Raw genomic sequence first — 15,095 nt, 5'->3', positions numbered from 1 at the left:
AGGCCGCCTGGGGCCTGGTGGTGGTATGTGGGCAAGCTGCGGAATCCGTCGAGCGAGCGGCGCCGCGCTCTCCACTCCGAATCGCCAAAAGCTGTCCCCGCTGCTGCTCGTCGCTTGCGAACCGTTTGAGACGAGTGTCTGCTTATTATAACCGAGCTTCGATTCCACCTCGCTTGCCTTATCGGGCCAGAAACCCGCCGAGAAGCACGTTACGTCATCCGCGACAGGCGCTGCCGACGCATGCCGGGCCACTCCGGGTGATGGGCGGGATGGTGTGACGCGGCGTGACAGACGCCCGCCAGAGCGGTCACGCAGGTATCATCGCACCCGACACGCTCCTTGCTCGCTCCTTGCAGTCTCCCAAAAACCATGTTCGCCGCCGCCCTCCGCCCCGCCACCGTCGCTGCTCGCGCTGCCGCCAGGCCCGCCCGCTCGGCCGTCGTCCGTGCCCTTTCCACCACCGCGGCTCGCCGCTCCGAGCACCCGCCCCCTCCCCAGCTTTTCGGTGAGGGCGCGAAGCCCGGTGAGATCCCCACCGACGTCAACCAGTCCACTGGTCTCGAGCGGCTTCAGGTCCTCGGTGCTCTCGAGGGCGTCGAGGTCTTCGACCTCAAGCCCCTTGACTCGTCCCGCATCGGTACCCTCGCTGACCCTATCAAGGTCTTCTCCATGGTCGGTCGACGTGTTTCTCCTCTCCTGCTCCCGCACGTCTGAATGCGTTTGGGTTCGCCCCGTAGGAACCCGAGCGTGTCGTTGGCTGCACTGGTGCTCCCGCCGAGTCGCACGAGCTTATCTGGTTCACCCTCACCCGCGAGAAGAACCGTCGCTGCCCTGAGTGCGGCTCTGGTATGTCCCCGAACCCTTGCACTTCCATTCTTCCCTTGACTCTTGGCCTCTTCTCTCTCCAGTCTACGCCCTTGACTTCCAGGGCTCCGAGCACGCCCACGAGCACCACCACTAAACTGAACACCGCGTGTTCTGCTACTGTGTATTAGGAGCATGCACCGCGCAAATTCATCCTGCCCTTTCCCCCTTTTCCTAGAGTGTCATAGCTCATCGTTTGAACCCGCGTACCATACGAAATCCAACATTGAGCTTGTTGCGCGCACTCCAAGTCGCCTCCGCCAGCACCCGCGTCGTCGAGCCGGGCCAGGCCAGGCCGAGGCTTACCGACATAAGCGCGCCGACGTCCAGACATATCCAGACAGGCCTCCCCTCTCACTAGTCGTCACGGCACTCGCTCACCGTGATGCGCTCATCGCTGCCGTCTTGTGGTGCGCAACGGTGCGTGATTCATTTCCGATTATCCTGTATGAATCCAAAAAGTGGACCGTGCCGTGAATGTACGTGACTCGCGCTTGGATGGACTTGACGCGTCATGGTGGTAGCCGCTCCTGCGCCATATGCCCGTGTATCTCCTAGTGCTTGCGCTTCAGTTGAAGATGAAGCTCCTGCTTCGTCTCTCTTCCCTTTGGTAGACGCTCCAAGTCCTTCTAGACGCCCATCGCCCGCTGTCCAATCACATGGCGTTTGTTTGGCTAGGAACGAAACCGTCTACAGTGAGACAGATGACGCTGTGGATCAGGTTAACGGCGACGCATACATGCTTGTAATGAAGCGTTACTGTTTCTGGCCTCCGTACGGGTAGTAAAACATTTCCTGACCGTAAGCGCACCATGCAGTATCGTTGAACTTCAGTGCACCGAATGACTATTGAAAGAGCTTGTCTCCCCCTGCAAACTCTCCTAGTTTCGATCGAGTCGGGTCCGTTCATTGTTCCAGTTGCCCGAGACGATAGCAGCCAGAGCAGTTCTCTGCTGCCTTGCACCAGTCGCTGTCGCCTGTCGGAGTTGCCGTTGGCATGACAAGGCTCTCGATGGCCCTCAAAAAGACACTCGACGATCCCCGAGCCCCGAGAGGCCTTGGTTACTTCGACGCCGGGGTGTACGGCGAGTCATTTGCGTTGCCTCGGTGTGGTGACAGTGCTCGATAGTCAACCAGAGCTCTCAAAGAACAACCAGAGCTCTCAAAGAACAAGCAGAGCTCTCAAAGAACAACCAGAGCTCTCAATGAACAACCAGAGCTCTCAAAGAAGAGCGGCGTCTTGTCTTGAACGCTCTTGCGGACGAATTGAATGTGTCCCGCAGATTTTTCAGCCGTCGAATGTGCGGTAGCCTGTGCGACGAATCCGAAGCTTTCACCGCTTCGCGCCGGACCCTTTATTCAGACATACCGTTGCTCATCCCCTATCCGCTATAGTCTCGCACGCCCTGGGTAACATGTCGTATACCCTGGAGGGAGGTGCATTCTCATCGGCGACTACAATTTGAAGGTGCGCGCGTTCGCCTTCTTTGATGTGGAAGTATTTACTGACTCTTCTAGGTGCAGGATTCAACAGACTTCAGCCTTAGGTCCCGTTCCCTCCGCGACTCGCTCTCCCCGGCGGAAGAAGCCGACGGCTTCGACAGGTGGGCTAGGGCAAACATGGCCGGGGACGGCTTCTGCAGACTCATTGACCTCCCCGAATATGCCGAGAGACTTAGGGATAGCCAGGTTACGCTGATTTCTTGCTCTACATACTGCAGCAATATGAATGGTTTCTCGTGGACTGCGTTGGCCCGGCCCGGCCGCTGCAGCTGCCCGTCCAATATCTCATGTTATCTGGTAGATCTGACTTAGGATAACTGAACAGGGTCAACTGGGCATCAACAACAATATCATTCAGTCTTCACTCCTGAGATCCAGGCACCTATGTATTAAGCATCTGGCGGAGTGGTTCTGTACGCCATTGAGTAAGTAAAGGCCGACCGGAGACTCCGGAGAGCCACCACTCCCCTGCTCAGATCTGGTTCGCGGGAGCCTGAAGGTAACCGTCAATTGCGACGAGGGTGCGATCTGCCTCCGGAACAAAAAGCACTTAATGCTGGTGCTTCTTTCGCTGTTCCGTGTGTGTATGTGCTTGTGTGGATTTGGAAGGTGTCACTTTTCTTCTTCTCCGTCGTTACCCAGAATTGTCCGGCCCAGGAACCTGACAAAGGGTACTTATGACGGTGCGGATTCCGCATGCCACGCGCTGTCGTTGCTCTGTTGAACATCGGAGCTTGGTTCTCCGGGTCCGGGAACGCGACAGTAGATTATCTACCTGTGCTGGGCAATCTATGTGGCTAATGGATGTGCGATCAGGGACGCACAATTGGCGTACCTGAACGAGGGACGCATTCGTAGTACGCTGCCTACCAACGAACTTTACGAGCGTTGGCTTGCCGTAACATCAGGATGAAGATGCATATTTTGTGGCAGATGTGGATGAGGATGAGGAAGTAGGGATGGAACCTCATGGAGGAGTTTGGGCGGGCCGTCTCCGTCACCCGTGTGCGTCGGAAGTGCCCGTTTCCCTGCTGTCATCGGATCCGGCGCAAATCTTTGGAAGCTCAAGCTCAATTAATTGCTGCAGCCGCTCCGCTTTCCCCTTTCCCACCGCTTCTCTTTGAGTATGCGCGCAGTGCGAACGACTCGCTCAGGCAAGCTTCAGGCGTTGACTTCCGGTGCCACGCTGCGTGCACGCTGAGAATTCGAATCGCAATAGACAATGCAAGACAAGGTGCGTACTATGTGCGCATGGGGGTCGTCCGCGGAGAGGGTCCGATATCGTACACGCTTTCCGCGCGTTGACGTTGCGAGGGACTCTTGTTGTGGAGATATCGTCCCATGACACTCACTCCTATCATACTGCATCTCTATGCCGGAGATTTCTCGGAGAGACATGTCTTAGGTTAGTAGGGTGCGGTGAACCAGTGATAGATGATATCTGAGACTTACGTCTCACTTCGTGTCGTTGTTGAGCGTTGCGAGTCGCCAGCGCGAAACGAAGATGGAGCCGCGAAGAGTTGTACAATGCCGCCGGGCTGGCTAGCCGTTACCATGAAGTCGCTGTGGAAACCGTCTGTAACGGGCCGGCGGGCGGAGTTCCATGAGTGCATTCTGTTGTGATGGGCCCCTTGGCACACCTCGGTACTGATGCGCAAAATTACACGATGTGGGAGAAAAGTCTGAAGCTTGGAATTACGCGCTTCCTCGAGCATTTGTTTCTGCCAGCTGCCATGTCATGGGCGACACCGTACTCCAAGCAGTGCCCTGTACTGACCGTCCACGCTGAACAGATCGCCGATTGACTAGTGCTGAGCACATTACACAGCTGGGCGCCGTGGACGGGTAAATGGAGGCGTATTGGCGATGGGACCTGGCCATCAGGAACGAGCGTTGTTTGCCTGGATGAAGGCCAAAAACGGGCGGCCGAGTAACCTGGCAACGACGGTTCGATCGTACATGCCTGCCTGGTATGGGCATCTCCTCCGTCCGGCGAATACATCCTACCCTCGGACCTCGAACTTCATTAGCGAGCGTTGCCCGGAACAGGACGGCCGGATGCAGCCTGAACACATGGGTCGACTCTGATATAAAGACAGCGCGTGCCTTCCACGGTCCTCACTCTTCCCCCTCCCTGCTCTTTCCCTTCAAGACCTTTACTGGTTCGTTGAACGGCCGCCTTCTGCCTTCTTTTCGACCAGGTGTCATTCCACTTTCTCGTCGGTGCCATCCAGTGCAGCCCCTCTTGTGCAACATCATCCTCGTCTAGTCCCCTACCTTCCTTTTGCTAGCCAAGATGGTGTTCTCCAAGTCTCAAGCTACTCTCGTTGCTTTCTATGTCCTCGCCTCGTCCCAGCAGGTCTTCGGTCGTATGCGTTGGATGGAGCGCGACAACCGCCCCGTCTGGCTGAACCCCCGTCGCTTCGGCCAGGAGCATCCTGCTGTCATCGACAAGCTCAGCGCAGCGTGCCCGGGCCAGGTCTGCGGTACTCTCTCTGGTGCTGCTATCACGCCTCTCCTTGCCGCGCAGCCCGAGTGCTCGCAGCAGGACATGGCAGACCAGATCATCGGTGAGTGCCTTAGCGCTCCAGCAGAATATTGATCTGACCGCCGTCGGCATCTCCTTGTGCAGATGCTGCCCAGCAGTTCGATGATGCGACCAAGGCGAACATGATCGCGCTCGCCGTCGAGTACCGCCAGGTCGAGAAGAACACGCCCCCTGATTTCACGACCAACCCCCCGACGAACCGCAACTCCGTCTTCTGCCAGAAGGCACCCAAGAACTCGCAGCTTAACGGCCTCGTCCAGGCTCAGGACCCGGCTAACGACCCCAACCTGTTCTTCGACCCCGCCACCCAGAAGTCCGTTACGAAGGGCTCGCAGCCCAACACCTTCCCCTTCGGCACGTCTGGCTCGGACAACTCTGATGCCTCCTCCTCCGCTGCCTCCTCCTCTGCCGCGGCCTCAACCGCAGTCCTCGCCGTTAGCGCGACGGACTCTGCCACTGCTACTGCCGCTGCTAGCACTGACTGCGTGGTATGGTTAATTGATGTACACCTTCCTACATGACTCTGATCCCTCCCTTGCAGGACGTTGTCACCGTCACTGTGACCGCCTCGGCGACCGACGCTGCCTCCACCGCTGCCGATGCCACAACAACCTCCGCCGCTGCCGCCGCATCGTCGACCGCTGATGCTTCGGCGATCGGCAATTTCGGCTCTTGCTCGGTTCCCCAGATCCAATTCGGTGCAGGCTTCGACGGCCGTAAGGAGACCGCATTCGAGCCTGTTGACCAGACCTCCTACAACCACGGTTCTGCCCAGGGCATTGACATCATCACCCAGTTCATCTGCGACACTCTGACGAACAAGTGCGGTGCCGATGCGACAGCCAAGGCGACGTGCCAGACTGCCAAGGCGGCCGCTGACACCGGTGCTGCGAAGACGGGTGAGCAGGCCGATCTCTTCAACGCTGCCTTCGGTATCACCACCAAGTTCGCGGACGTCGTCGCCATCGACGACCAGGGTAACGCCATCGCCGGCACTGGCTCCGCTGCTGCCCAGCAGGCCCTCACCGACGGCTCGGGTGGAATCGGTGACTTCGGCTCGTGCTCCGTGCCCCAGATCGAGTTCGGCACCGGCTTCGACAACCGCAAGGAGACCGCGTTCGAGCCCGTAGACAAGACGTCGTACAACCACGGTTCCGCCCAGAACATCGATATCATCACCCAGTTCATCTGTGACACCCTGACCAACTCTTGCGGTGCTGACGCCACCGCGAAGGCGACCTGCGCGAAGGCGAAGGCTGCTGCCGACACCGGTGCCGCAAAGACGGGTGTCCAGGCCGACCTCTTCAACGCCGTCTTCGGCATCTCGACCACCTTCTCGCAGGTTGCCGCCGTCGACGACCAGGGTAATGTCATCGCAGGCAGCACCGGGTCCGCCGTTGCCGTCTCATCCACTGCTGCCGCCGCTGCCACCTCGACCTCCGCTGCTGCTGCTGCGACCACCACCGCTGCAGCGACTTCCACGAAGTCGTCCGCTGCCGCTGCGACGAGCTCCGCCGCTGCCGTGTCTGGCGACAACCTCCAGACGTTCACTGGCGCGCTCGGTGGTGTCACTCCCCCGCCTGTGACTGCGAACGCCGACGGCTCGTTCCAGGTCCAGGGCAACGCCTCGTTCAAGGACCTGAACAACGCCCTCACGCGCTCGTGCGACGTCCAGCACAACCAGTGCGCGAACGCTGCGAACGCGTCCGGCAACAAGGGTGACCTTACTGTCTCGGCGTGCGGCGACCAGCAGACGCAGTGCAACGCTGCGCACTAAGCCCCCGTAGCATGGTTATGTTCTGGTTCCGTGGCTGGTTCCTCCTGCGGCGCAACGAGGGTAGCCTTTCCCGCTATTGTTATACACTCCACTGTACACAACACACGCTTTGAGACTTGCTGAGGGTTACTGGTTCTACCGTACGTCCCCGCTGCCCCGATCACTCCCTGCGGGGGCTCGCTTTTAGTACTACTAGTCTGCACTTCTTCTGCCATTCTTTCTTGCCGCACTGTACTGTAGCACGTACTGGATGCACCACTGCTCGACGCTGTATTTGACACTCCTTTATTAGGTTTGGGAAAGAGCATACCCCTATTGTCTATCGTCCTGAGTGCTGACGTGTTTGCCGGTATCTAACCTCGGATGACACCTTGAACATAGGTAAGAGGCGATAAAGACAGACGAAAGCAAGAAGCTTCTCAGAGAGAAGCACATTGGAGCGCGATGGAGAATAGGTGGTACCGCAGTGAGAGGAGCGGTGCGTGCCAGTAGCGTGGTAGGGCCAGGCCGCTGGGTTATATTAGCCTACGGAAACAGCCTAGTTAATCGAAAATAAGGACTGATCTAGGAAGTCCGTGTTCACTGCTTCTCATTCGGTACTGCCTTCTTCCGCCACTTGCCATCCTCTGGGGTCATCGCACGGGCGATCCCCATGGGCGAGACTGTCGCCGACGAATCCAAATATTCTTGCAGGGCTGGTGGGACCTCGCATTTCTTGACAGCTTCGTCGGTCAGCTGGAACAGCGAGCGCGCACGATGCGCATGTTCAAGTGCAATGTACGCGACAGACGTGGCGAGATTGAGCACGTCGAGCGGATTGCGAATATCTAGCAGAATCGCATGCTGATCCGCGATCACTTTAACCTGCATGGTAGGCATGGATCGGTAACAAAGCACAGCTTCAACTTGGTTAAGAGCGCACCTCCGGATGGTATAGTTGAGGCGTGATCCCGACATTCTCTGGCGAGCCTGCCGCGAGACTGTTTTGGACAGCCAGAATCTTGTCGCTCCAAGCGCAGGATATTACACCATGGGAGCCACTCGTGGTGAAACCAAACATCGGAAAGCGCACGATACCAAAGAGGCGAGTGAAACACAAGGCAGCGGTGAGGTAAAGCCGATTTTGATCAGTTACGGCTTCTTCTCCGAGCGGTCCAAGCTCCGTCTGGTGCTCGACATTAAGGAGAGGGAAGTGGATGGCACAGGGATCTGCGGTAATCACTGTATGGGTACGAGGGGAAGCCTGGTCGTGCGCAGTACAGGTACTAGCGGTGACATCCGGGTCAGCCTGTCCAGGCCCGACAGTCGGGGAGCCCATGGGTGCAAGCTCTGCATCTGGCCCTGCCGGGGGCGTGGGGCTGGCGGTAGGGAGCAGAGGGTGGGCGTCACAATACATCGGGGTGTTGTCTACGAAGACACTACTCTTGGTGAACGATCTTGAAGTTCGTGGCGTCGCAGGAGCAGCACTGTAAACGTCTTCGAGCCGCTCTGGAACCAGAGTGAGGCGTGGCCTCCACAAGGCAACTGCCTCGGCGACCTTTGATGAAGAATATGCGCCTGTTATCGACAATGTGACCATCCCGTCTGCTTTGCCTCGAATGGGCTCCTTGTCTAACTCCTCGCGCGGATAACTTGGGTCGTATTGAATCTGATCCACAATCCTTTCAGCTGACGACCAATGCATGTAGGCCTCTCTCTGGTAAGCGTCTTTCATGGCCTTAGTAGGCTTTGGATAGGCGGCATTGAAAGCGTCATGGCAAGTGATCATTTCATTCCCAACCGCCCCCTCGGAGTCAGGTCGCGAAAGGAGGGGGACGAGGGGATTCTCCGGGAACTGTATCAGAGTTTCACGGCTGGCGTGTATTGGTGTTAGAGCGCTTCTTTCGATACTGATGAGATACGCACTCGTAATCGACGTCCTTTAAACCACAAGAAGAAACCACGGTGGCGATGACCTGGTCCCAGAGATGGCGATGCGTCATCTCGTCCTTGCTTTGCAGGAATTCTATCTGACCGGAGCTTGCCGCTCCCAGAGGCTTCAGGTTCGAGTTGATAGTCCGGGCGGTCTTGACGACATCGATGAGGCTGCAGAACGCATCCTTGATTGCAGCCTCAACTGCAGGGCACGCGTGCCCAATGAAGCCATCTTCTCGTACGAGTCTGTTGTATGCGCCCTGGAGTTCACCGACGATCTCGTGCGTGCCCAGGCTTGGACATACGTAGCGAACAAACGTCTAGGGGCGACTATATGGGTGCAGATTAACACGGACTTCGAGAGCTACATGAAGGACTTACGAGGTCTTGCGCGAACTTGACGAGGGCGGTGGCGTGCACGTAGGTGTCAGGAATGGGCAAAACATCGCGTCTGATTTGTATCTTCAGGGATCGCAGAACGACGCGGCGTGCATAGAAGTAGGGTTTGGTGCGCGGGTGGGTTTTGATGCGCCTGACCACAAAACTGGCGTGGAGTGGAGTCGGCAAGGGTCAATGAGCACAACTCGAGATCTGAGGACGGCCTTCTCACTCAGATAGGCTCATATTGCACATGCTGACAAGCTGGTTATGCACAGAACGCAAAATGCTCAACGTACGACATACTTTCGCTCTCCTGCGGTCGTTCTTGAGGTTAGCGCCGATTGGCCTTGACTGGGAACCTTTCTATAGATAGTGTCGATGTGAGCGATGCTAGCCACAACATAACGCATGGCGTACGAGTCATTCTGAGGCATAAGCTGTGAGGAGGAAGAGTGAAGGGCGCACCTCTGTCCTTCGACACATCCCCCAGGATCGTCACTGATATCGTCCCAGATATTGATCCGAGGCCGTAAGTCGGCTCTCCAACGTAGAAGCCCCGTCGGAAGGACATGTCGGGAAGGATCCGTTGGCACTCGCTTGGCACCCAGAAGGAACAACACAAGCTTGACCGCGTCCACAGGATCGCTCACATCAAACGCGCAGGATCCTAACGAGCTCACATGGGCTGTAGGCTGCCTCGTACTGTCAGAGATATATGCCACTTCATGTACACGTTTGGGCTCACCAGGTTGTGACCTTCTTCGACATGTCCATCCAACCAACCGACCATTGGTCGAATGACGGTGCTCGTTTTCTCGCAGACCAAACCCACTAGAGCCCCAGCTACGCCCAAAGCCATTCGGTGGTGCAGAGCGCTTTCCAGAAGAGTCGCTATACCCTCGACCGTGTCCACGCAGACTACTGCCGGCCCCTGAGGGTCAGCGTCGCCCGTACACTCCAGTTGTTGATCGTGTCCAAGGCTGATTCCGTGCAGGGCTCCTGTATTCATGACACTGCTCCTATCTGATCCGGATCGATAGCTGTCGCAATCGTCGAAGTCGGAGTGCTCCTCGAACTCTCCTGTAGTATTAGAGTCTCCGTAGTTGTCGGTGTCCCCGTCCTCAAGACAAGCGAAATCCTCCACGGAATAGGATTCGGGCTGGAAGTCCTCTGAAGCGCGTTCATCAGAACATGCTCGAGCTAGAGGGTGTATAAGCGTGAGCTGCGAGGTCCAATATCTTCCATACACTTACAAGGAGGGCCACGGTCGGCAGCACACAAATCGGCCGGTATGGAAGTCGCAGAGAACGATGTTAAAGGGTCAGAAAACGGAGGTGTCGGAGATTCGCCGCCTGCCGGCCAATAACGCTCGCGCATGACCAGTACGGCCTTCCCATGGAGTGGACCGACGTGCGCTTCACCAGGTTGAGGTGGCATAGTGACTGCGTATGAGACGGAGGACCTAGTACATGCATGAGTCCGAGGACGAAACTCAAGCGAAACTAGCAGCGTCGTACCGAATTTCATGGAGAGGATATATATAGCGCAACAAGATAACGAGCATGTTGATGACCTCTGGGAGAACGATGTATCCTGGGCGATGCTGTCTCTGCATCTCGGAAGCCTGATGCAAGACTGTCGCATACAGACTGGGCGGGATGTCGTCCTGGAGTGGATCCGTTGGTGCATCGGCTACTGACTGGTCTGCGTAAATCTCAAGGACACGAGCCTGATACAGTTGACGAGCAGCGTGGCATATGGAAGTGGGGTCCTACAAATTGTAAGTTGCGTCAGTCTTCATATTGACTCGATTGGAAAGACGAAATGGAATGACTTGGGAGAATATACTCTTGGGTATAGGCATGTCGAGCAGCGTAAGGTACGGTTGTACCTCAGGAGACAACGCATCGGGTTCCATGCGAAGGTCGCCCGCTCCTTTAGCCATTCTTGCGTTTGAGATACAGTGCTGCGTCCGAGGAGACTCAGGAGGGAAGGCGCTGGTCACTCGACCGAACGCTTACGTAAGTCCCCCTCGAGCTGAAGTTCTGACTCGAAAACGGAAGAACAGTAATATTCACAGGACAATACAACCCCCTCCGATGGTATATCTATGCAATCACGAAATGAACGTCGCCTCGTTGTAGACCAAGCCCTTCACCTCGACCTTGTCCGAGACACCGTCGATGAGGCCGCTCGGGACGTTGACTTGGAGTGTTGCTGGGTTGTACCACTGCCACAGCGAGAAGAGGTCAGCCTCACGCCACACACCACACACTACTAGCACGAGCCAGCGCACCTGATAGATGTACGGTTTTGTCCCCGCGACGTAGTTCACCATCGTCTTGATGACATACGGGATCTCCGCGAGTACGTCCACCTTCTCGACCAAACCTTTGTACGCGTCGGGGGTCCCGACATCAAGCGTCAAGGTAGCAGCTATAGGATCGGTGACCCCGGGCGCGACAGAAGGTGCTGCCCACCGGAAGACAAGCTCGGTAGGTGCGTCGTAGCCGGTATCGGGGTCCTGCACCTTCTTCGAGTGCACCGCGCGCGAGATGACACTCGCGCTCTCCGCCTGCTCCTCATCCGGCCACTTCGTCTCCGCTGTGACCGCCGCCAACTTGCCGCCGACGACGAGTGAGCCAATGTTCACGCTGACGAACCCGGAGCCGGAGCCCTTGCGACCGTATGCGTCGGTCGTGGTGAACTCCATCTGGATGGCGGACACACCGCCGAGGTCCTCGCTCTGGAAGTAGGCGAAGTTCCAGCGCGCCGCGGTGAGGTTCGGGCGCATGCCCTGGATGGCATGGACAAACATTCCAGGTCCGTTGACGGAGATGGCGTTCCCCTTGTTCACGACCACGCCGGTCACTGTGCACTGTGGCCAAAAGCGGTGGACCATATAGCCCTCTGCGTTCTTCGGGTCGTGCCCGTAGTACGAGAACCCGCCATTAGGGCCCTTACCGACCTTGTAGCCGGGGATGGAGGCAGGGCGGGAGAAGTCGAACGCAATCTGTACATCGTTGTCGAGCTGAGCACGGATTGTGTAGGATTCGGGGAAGTCGGTGCCGGGGTTCGATTTGTGCGTGATCGAGTACTCGTCTGCTTTGCTCGACCGCTTGTCGAGCCCTGGAGGAGGGGTGATGAAGTTGGTTACATTGACAGACTTCCATGTCTTCTCCTTGGTCTTCGGGTTGTAGATCTTGCACGTAAACTGGATGGTGGGGTACCAGACACTGGACAGGGCCAGAGCAGGTTAGACACACGTCTCTGAGTAAGCGGAGGGTGTCCATGCGCTCTGTGGCGCTTCGAGTCTCTCCCTGATGGGTGCCTACAGCTTGCATCGTGAGACGCGCGCATGATGCTGGGTTTACGGTAGCAGGACACGCTGCGTGTACGTCAATCGCGCATTCAATCCGCGGCGCTCCGTTTGGGACCACGGTCTCCTCGCAAAGCGTGCGGGCCATCGATAGTGTCACACACAAGCATCGAAAACACTCCCCCTCCGGCTCGGAGAATCAAGCGCTTTGCAGCACCATTTGCCCTCACATGGACAGAGACGACCAGAAACGGGACTCACCCGACCGCGGAATGGATAACCTGGCACATCAGGTGTGACCCGTCCTCCAGAAAGGTGTAGAAGGTTTGCGTCTCCACCGCAAACCCGCCGGGGCATGCCCACTCGGTGTCCTTGGGCTCGAGCTCGCCAAAGAGCTCTGAGGGCTGGTACGAGGACGAGACGGGGTGGAAGTTGGAAGCATTGGGGTCGGTAGGCGGCACGGTGCTGTCATGTCAGAACTGTGAGGAACGCGGCGCACAGCGAGCTCGGGGCACTCACGAGAAGAACGAGGAAAACATGGTGGTTGCGGAGGAAGATGGAAGACGGACTGGTTGCTGGGAGGGCAGAGGAGCACGAGCACGGACTGGCCGCGGCGCGATGAATCTGATCCTGCAGGAGGAGCCTCCTTGCGTCGGCTCACGTAATCGTCATAACTCCATCACCATGCCCCCATTGGGCAACTGGGGTAAGGTTCGTGTTTGGCTAAGTCCTCTGGCACCAAACTTAATCAAGACCATAGGCTTAGGTGTCTCCGCCATGGGTCGTGGTCCCTTGCGCAAGCCGTCCATGGCGGCCCCGGGAAAGTGAGTATGTCAGACAGTGAAAGAGCCGATGGCTGAGGACGGTGTCTCCAGCCGATTGACGAACAAGCTCTGCTCGACGCTTCGAAACAACCCTTCATCGCAGCATTGACCCAGGAACCATCTACGCAGTAAGTAGAGCTGCGTATCGTAGGATGGGGTTCAAGCTCCCTGAGTCATCCCAAAACCTGACCATGGTCTCTCGCTTCCCAAGCTCGATCGGCGACTCCTTCAACATGATGAGCCGACGCATACCTCAGGAGATGTACGAGGAAATCCTTGCCAACCTCCAGGATGACGAAGTGTCCCTGCAGAACTGCACTTTGGTCTGTCGTGCCTGGCTGCCCCGCGCACGCCACCACCTCTTCCACAGCATCACGCTCGATCCTTCTTCCCGCAGTCCTCGATTCAAGGAACTCATCCGCTCATGCCAAGATGTCGCGCCGCTGGTTCGCGTCCTAGAGCTGCGCGGTCGAGCTTGGGCGCGCAGAGGCTGGTGGGACCCGGAGAACGGCCTACCTGCCAACCTCATGTGGCCTACCTTGCCTGGCATGCAGAATCACCCATCTCGACGCGACTCAGACGTACTGGAGACACTTTCCTGGCTCCGCGGCACGTTTACGTCCTCTTCTTCTCCCTCCCACGACCCTGTTGCAGCCATCAGCCTTCCGAACGTGCGCAGCTTACGACTCGACGAAGTGACATTCAACTCTGACACCGCAGCCTTCCTCGCTGCGGCGTTCCCCCGGCTCGAATCGTTGACATTGAATGGCTGCCGCGCGATGGCCTTTGCGAGCCTTGTGGACCTCATGCAGTCTTTCCTACTGCTGCGCACGTTGCGTTTGCTGTCGGCGGAATGGCTCCCTCTCCCGCATCATGCGGAGCATGCACTTCCGAGGCCCACTGATACTACGTCCACGTCGACCACCGTCCCAGATCTGGTCAACCTGGAGTTCACGCGCGACATCTTCGTCCAGCCTGTCCTTGAGTGGCTGTCGAAGGTGGAGGCGCACAAGACGGTCCGGTCCCTCAAGTGCTCTATCACAACGCAGGCGAGCGCGAACGCCCTGCGGGCCTTTCTGCAGGCGTCCGGTCCCATGCTCCAGCGGTTGTATATGACACTCTCCGAGTCTCGGGGTCCAACATGTGAGTACAGCCGCTGAATAACCCCTACTCGTATTGATCCGTAAAGTCATCTAGCGATACTCGAGGCCACGCAGTTCACCCTATCTACCTGCACCGGGCTCGAAAGGCTCGAGATCCAGTGCTCTCCACCTCACCACATGCCACCGTCTGAACATCGCTCGTTGTCGTGGGTCCTCATCCTTCTGTCGAAAGTGCGCTCGCCGTGCCTGCGGGAAATCCGCATCTCCATCGCATCTGCACAATTGTCGAGGTTGAACCTCGAAGGCCTCGATGTCGTGCTCGCGAAGGACTGCTACGGATCGCTCGAACATCTGACATTTATCCTTGACAGCATACGTGCAGGCGGTGGAGGAAGGGACAAGGTGAAAAGGACATTGACGGAGCGGATGTCGACCGCCCATGCTCAGGGACTCATCCAGGTAGAATATGCATAACTTGCTGTTCCCTCTTCATCACGAGATACTCGCGAGCGATCGTTACACGTCCCTTGCGCTGTTAGAGTGAACCGTATTATTTACGAGAGAGCGCGCTGATCATGGGCAATTCGAAATCGAATGCAGATCGTGGGACTTGACAGGGTGACTCCCAGAGACACCGTGTGTGGACCGACAGTCCTGCGCTCGCCCCGCAAACCGCCAGATTGCGTCCACAGTCTGCTCGAAAGCTGTAATGACTGGACTCGGGAGCGGCACCGCTCAGCAGGAGGAGGGGTGAGTCGGATCGGAGATTGGAAAGCAATGCACTTTGGATTCGGGACCTTCGGCATCAGGGTGACGAACGCCCGTTCCGAGCAGCCGCGGCCAGTCTGAGCAGCCTCTCTCA

At 57.5% G+C, this 15,095-nt stretch overlaps 5 protein-coding genes across 5 annotated transcripts; 3 read left to right on the top strand and 2 right to left on the bottom strand.

Moving 5' to 3' along the window:
* Positions 1-459: 459 nt before the first annotated feature.
* On the top strand, positions 460-863 carry L226DRAFT_427979 (COX5B-domain-containing protein; the record flags this gene model as incomplete). Its single annotated transcript, XM_067674670.1, has 2 exons — positions 460-672; positions 738-863. Coding segments are annotated over 2 exons (339 nt in total), but the record flags the coding sequence as incomplete, so codon positions are not given.
* Positions 864-4,663: 3,800 nt separating this feature from the next.
* L226DRAFT_462918 (uncharacterized protein) lies at positions 4,664-6,692 on the top strand (the record flags this gene model as incomplete). The annotated part of the gene is made up of 3 exons (XM_067675749.1): positions 4,664-4,937; positions 5,000-5,403; positions 5,457-6,692. 3 exons carry the CDS (start codon positions 4,664-4,666, stop codon positions 6,690-6,692), a joined length of 1,914 nt encoding a protein of 637 aa, XP_067535273.1.
* A 579-nt stretch (positions 6,693-7,271) lies between these two features.
* Positions 7,272-10,932, bottom strand: L226DRAFT_570998 (uncharacterized protein; the record flags this gene model as incomplete). Its single annotated transcript, XM_067684501.1, has 10 exons — positions 7,272-7,556; positions 7,615-8,545; positions 8,598-8,926; positions 8,988-9,150; positions 9,291-9,350; positions 9,405-9,679; positions 9,733-10,187; positions 10,241-10,449; positions 10,505-10,758; positions 10,822-10,932. 10 exons carry the CDS (start codon positions 10,930-10,932, stop codon positions 7,272-7,274), a joined length of 3,072 nt encoding a protein of 1,023 aa, XP_067535272.1.
* Positions 10,933-11,029: 97 nt separating this feature from the next.
* L226DRAFT_534919 (oxidative stress survival Svf1-like protein) lies at positions 11,030-12,946 on the bottom strand. Its single transcript, XM_067680779.1, has 4 exons — positions 12,826-12,946; positions 12,568-12,771; positions 11,284-12,223; positions 11,030-11,217 (listed from the first exon to the last, which is right to left on the bottom strand). Exons 1-4 carry the CDS (start codon positions 12,843-12,845, stop codon positions 11,104-11,106), a joined length of 1,278 nt encoding a protein of 425 aa, XP_067535271.1. The 5' UTR covers positions 12,846-12,946; the 3' UTR covers positions 11,030-11,103.
* Positions 12,947-13,366: 420 nt separating this feature from the next.
* Positions 13,367-14,707, top strand: L226DRAFT_462971 (uncharacterized protein; the record flags this gene model as incomplete). Its single annotated transcript, XM_067675755.1, has 2 exons — positions 13,367-14,273; positions 14,328-14,707. The coding sequence occupies 2 exons, from the start codon at positions 13,367-13,369 to the stop codon at positions 14,705-14,707; spliced, it is 1,287 nt and encodes a 428-aa protein (XP_067535270.1).
* Between the last annotated feature and the right edge of the window lie 388 nt (positions 14,708-15,095).

The sequence above is a fragment of the Lentinus tigrinus genome (genome assembly GCF_003813185.1).
Source record: "Lentinus tigrinus ALCF2SS1-7 unplaced genomic scaffold L226scaffold_12, whole genome shotgun sequence".
NCBI classification, from domain to species: domain Eukaryota; kingdom Fungi; phylum Basidiomycota; class Agaricomycetes; order Polyporales; family Polyporaceae; genus Lentinus; species Lentinus tigrinus.
The sequence above is the reverse complement of the archived record's forward strand: the minus strand, read 5'-3'. Positions and strand labels throughout refer to the sequence as shown.

Coding starts and splice junctions, on each gene's coding strand:
- L226DRAFT_534919 (XM_067680779.1), bottom strand. CDS start 12,845: ATGTTTTCCTCGTTCTTCTC. Junction 12,772..12,825: donor ATGTTTTCCTCGTTCTTCTC/GTGAGTGCCCCG, acceptor CTGACATGACAG/CACCGTGCCGCCTACCGACC. Junction 11,218..11,283: donor CAAAACCGTACATCTATCAG/GTGCGCTGGCTC, acceptor TCGCTGTGGCAG/TGGTACAACCCAGCAACACT.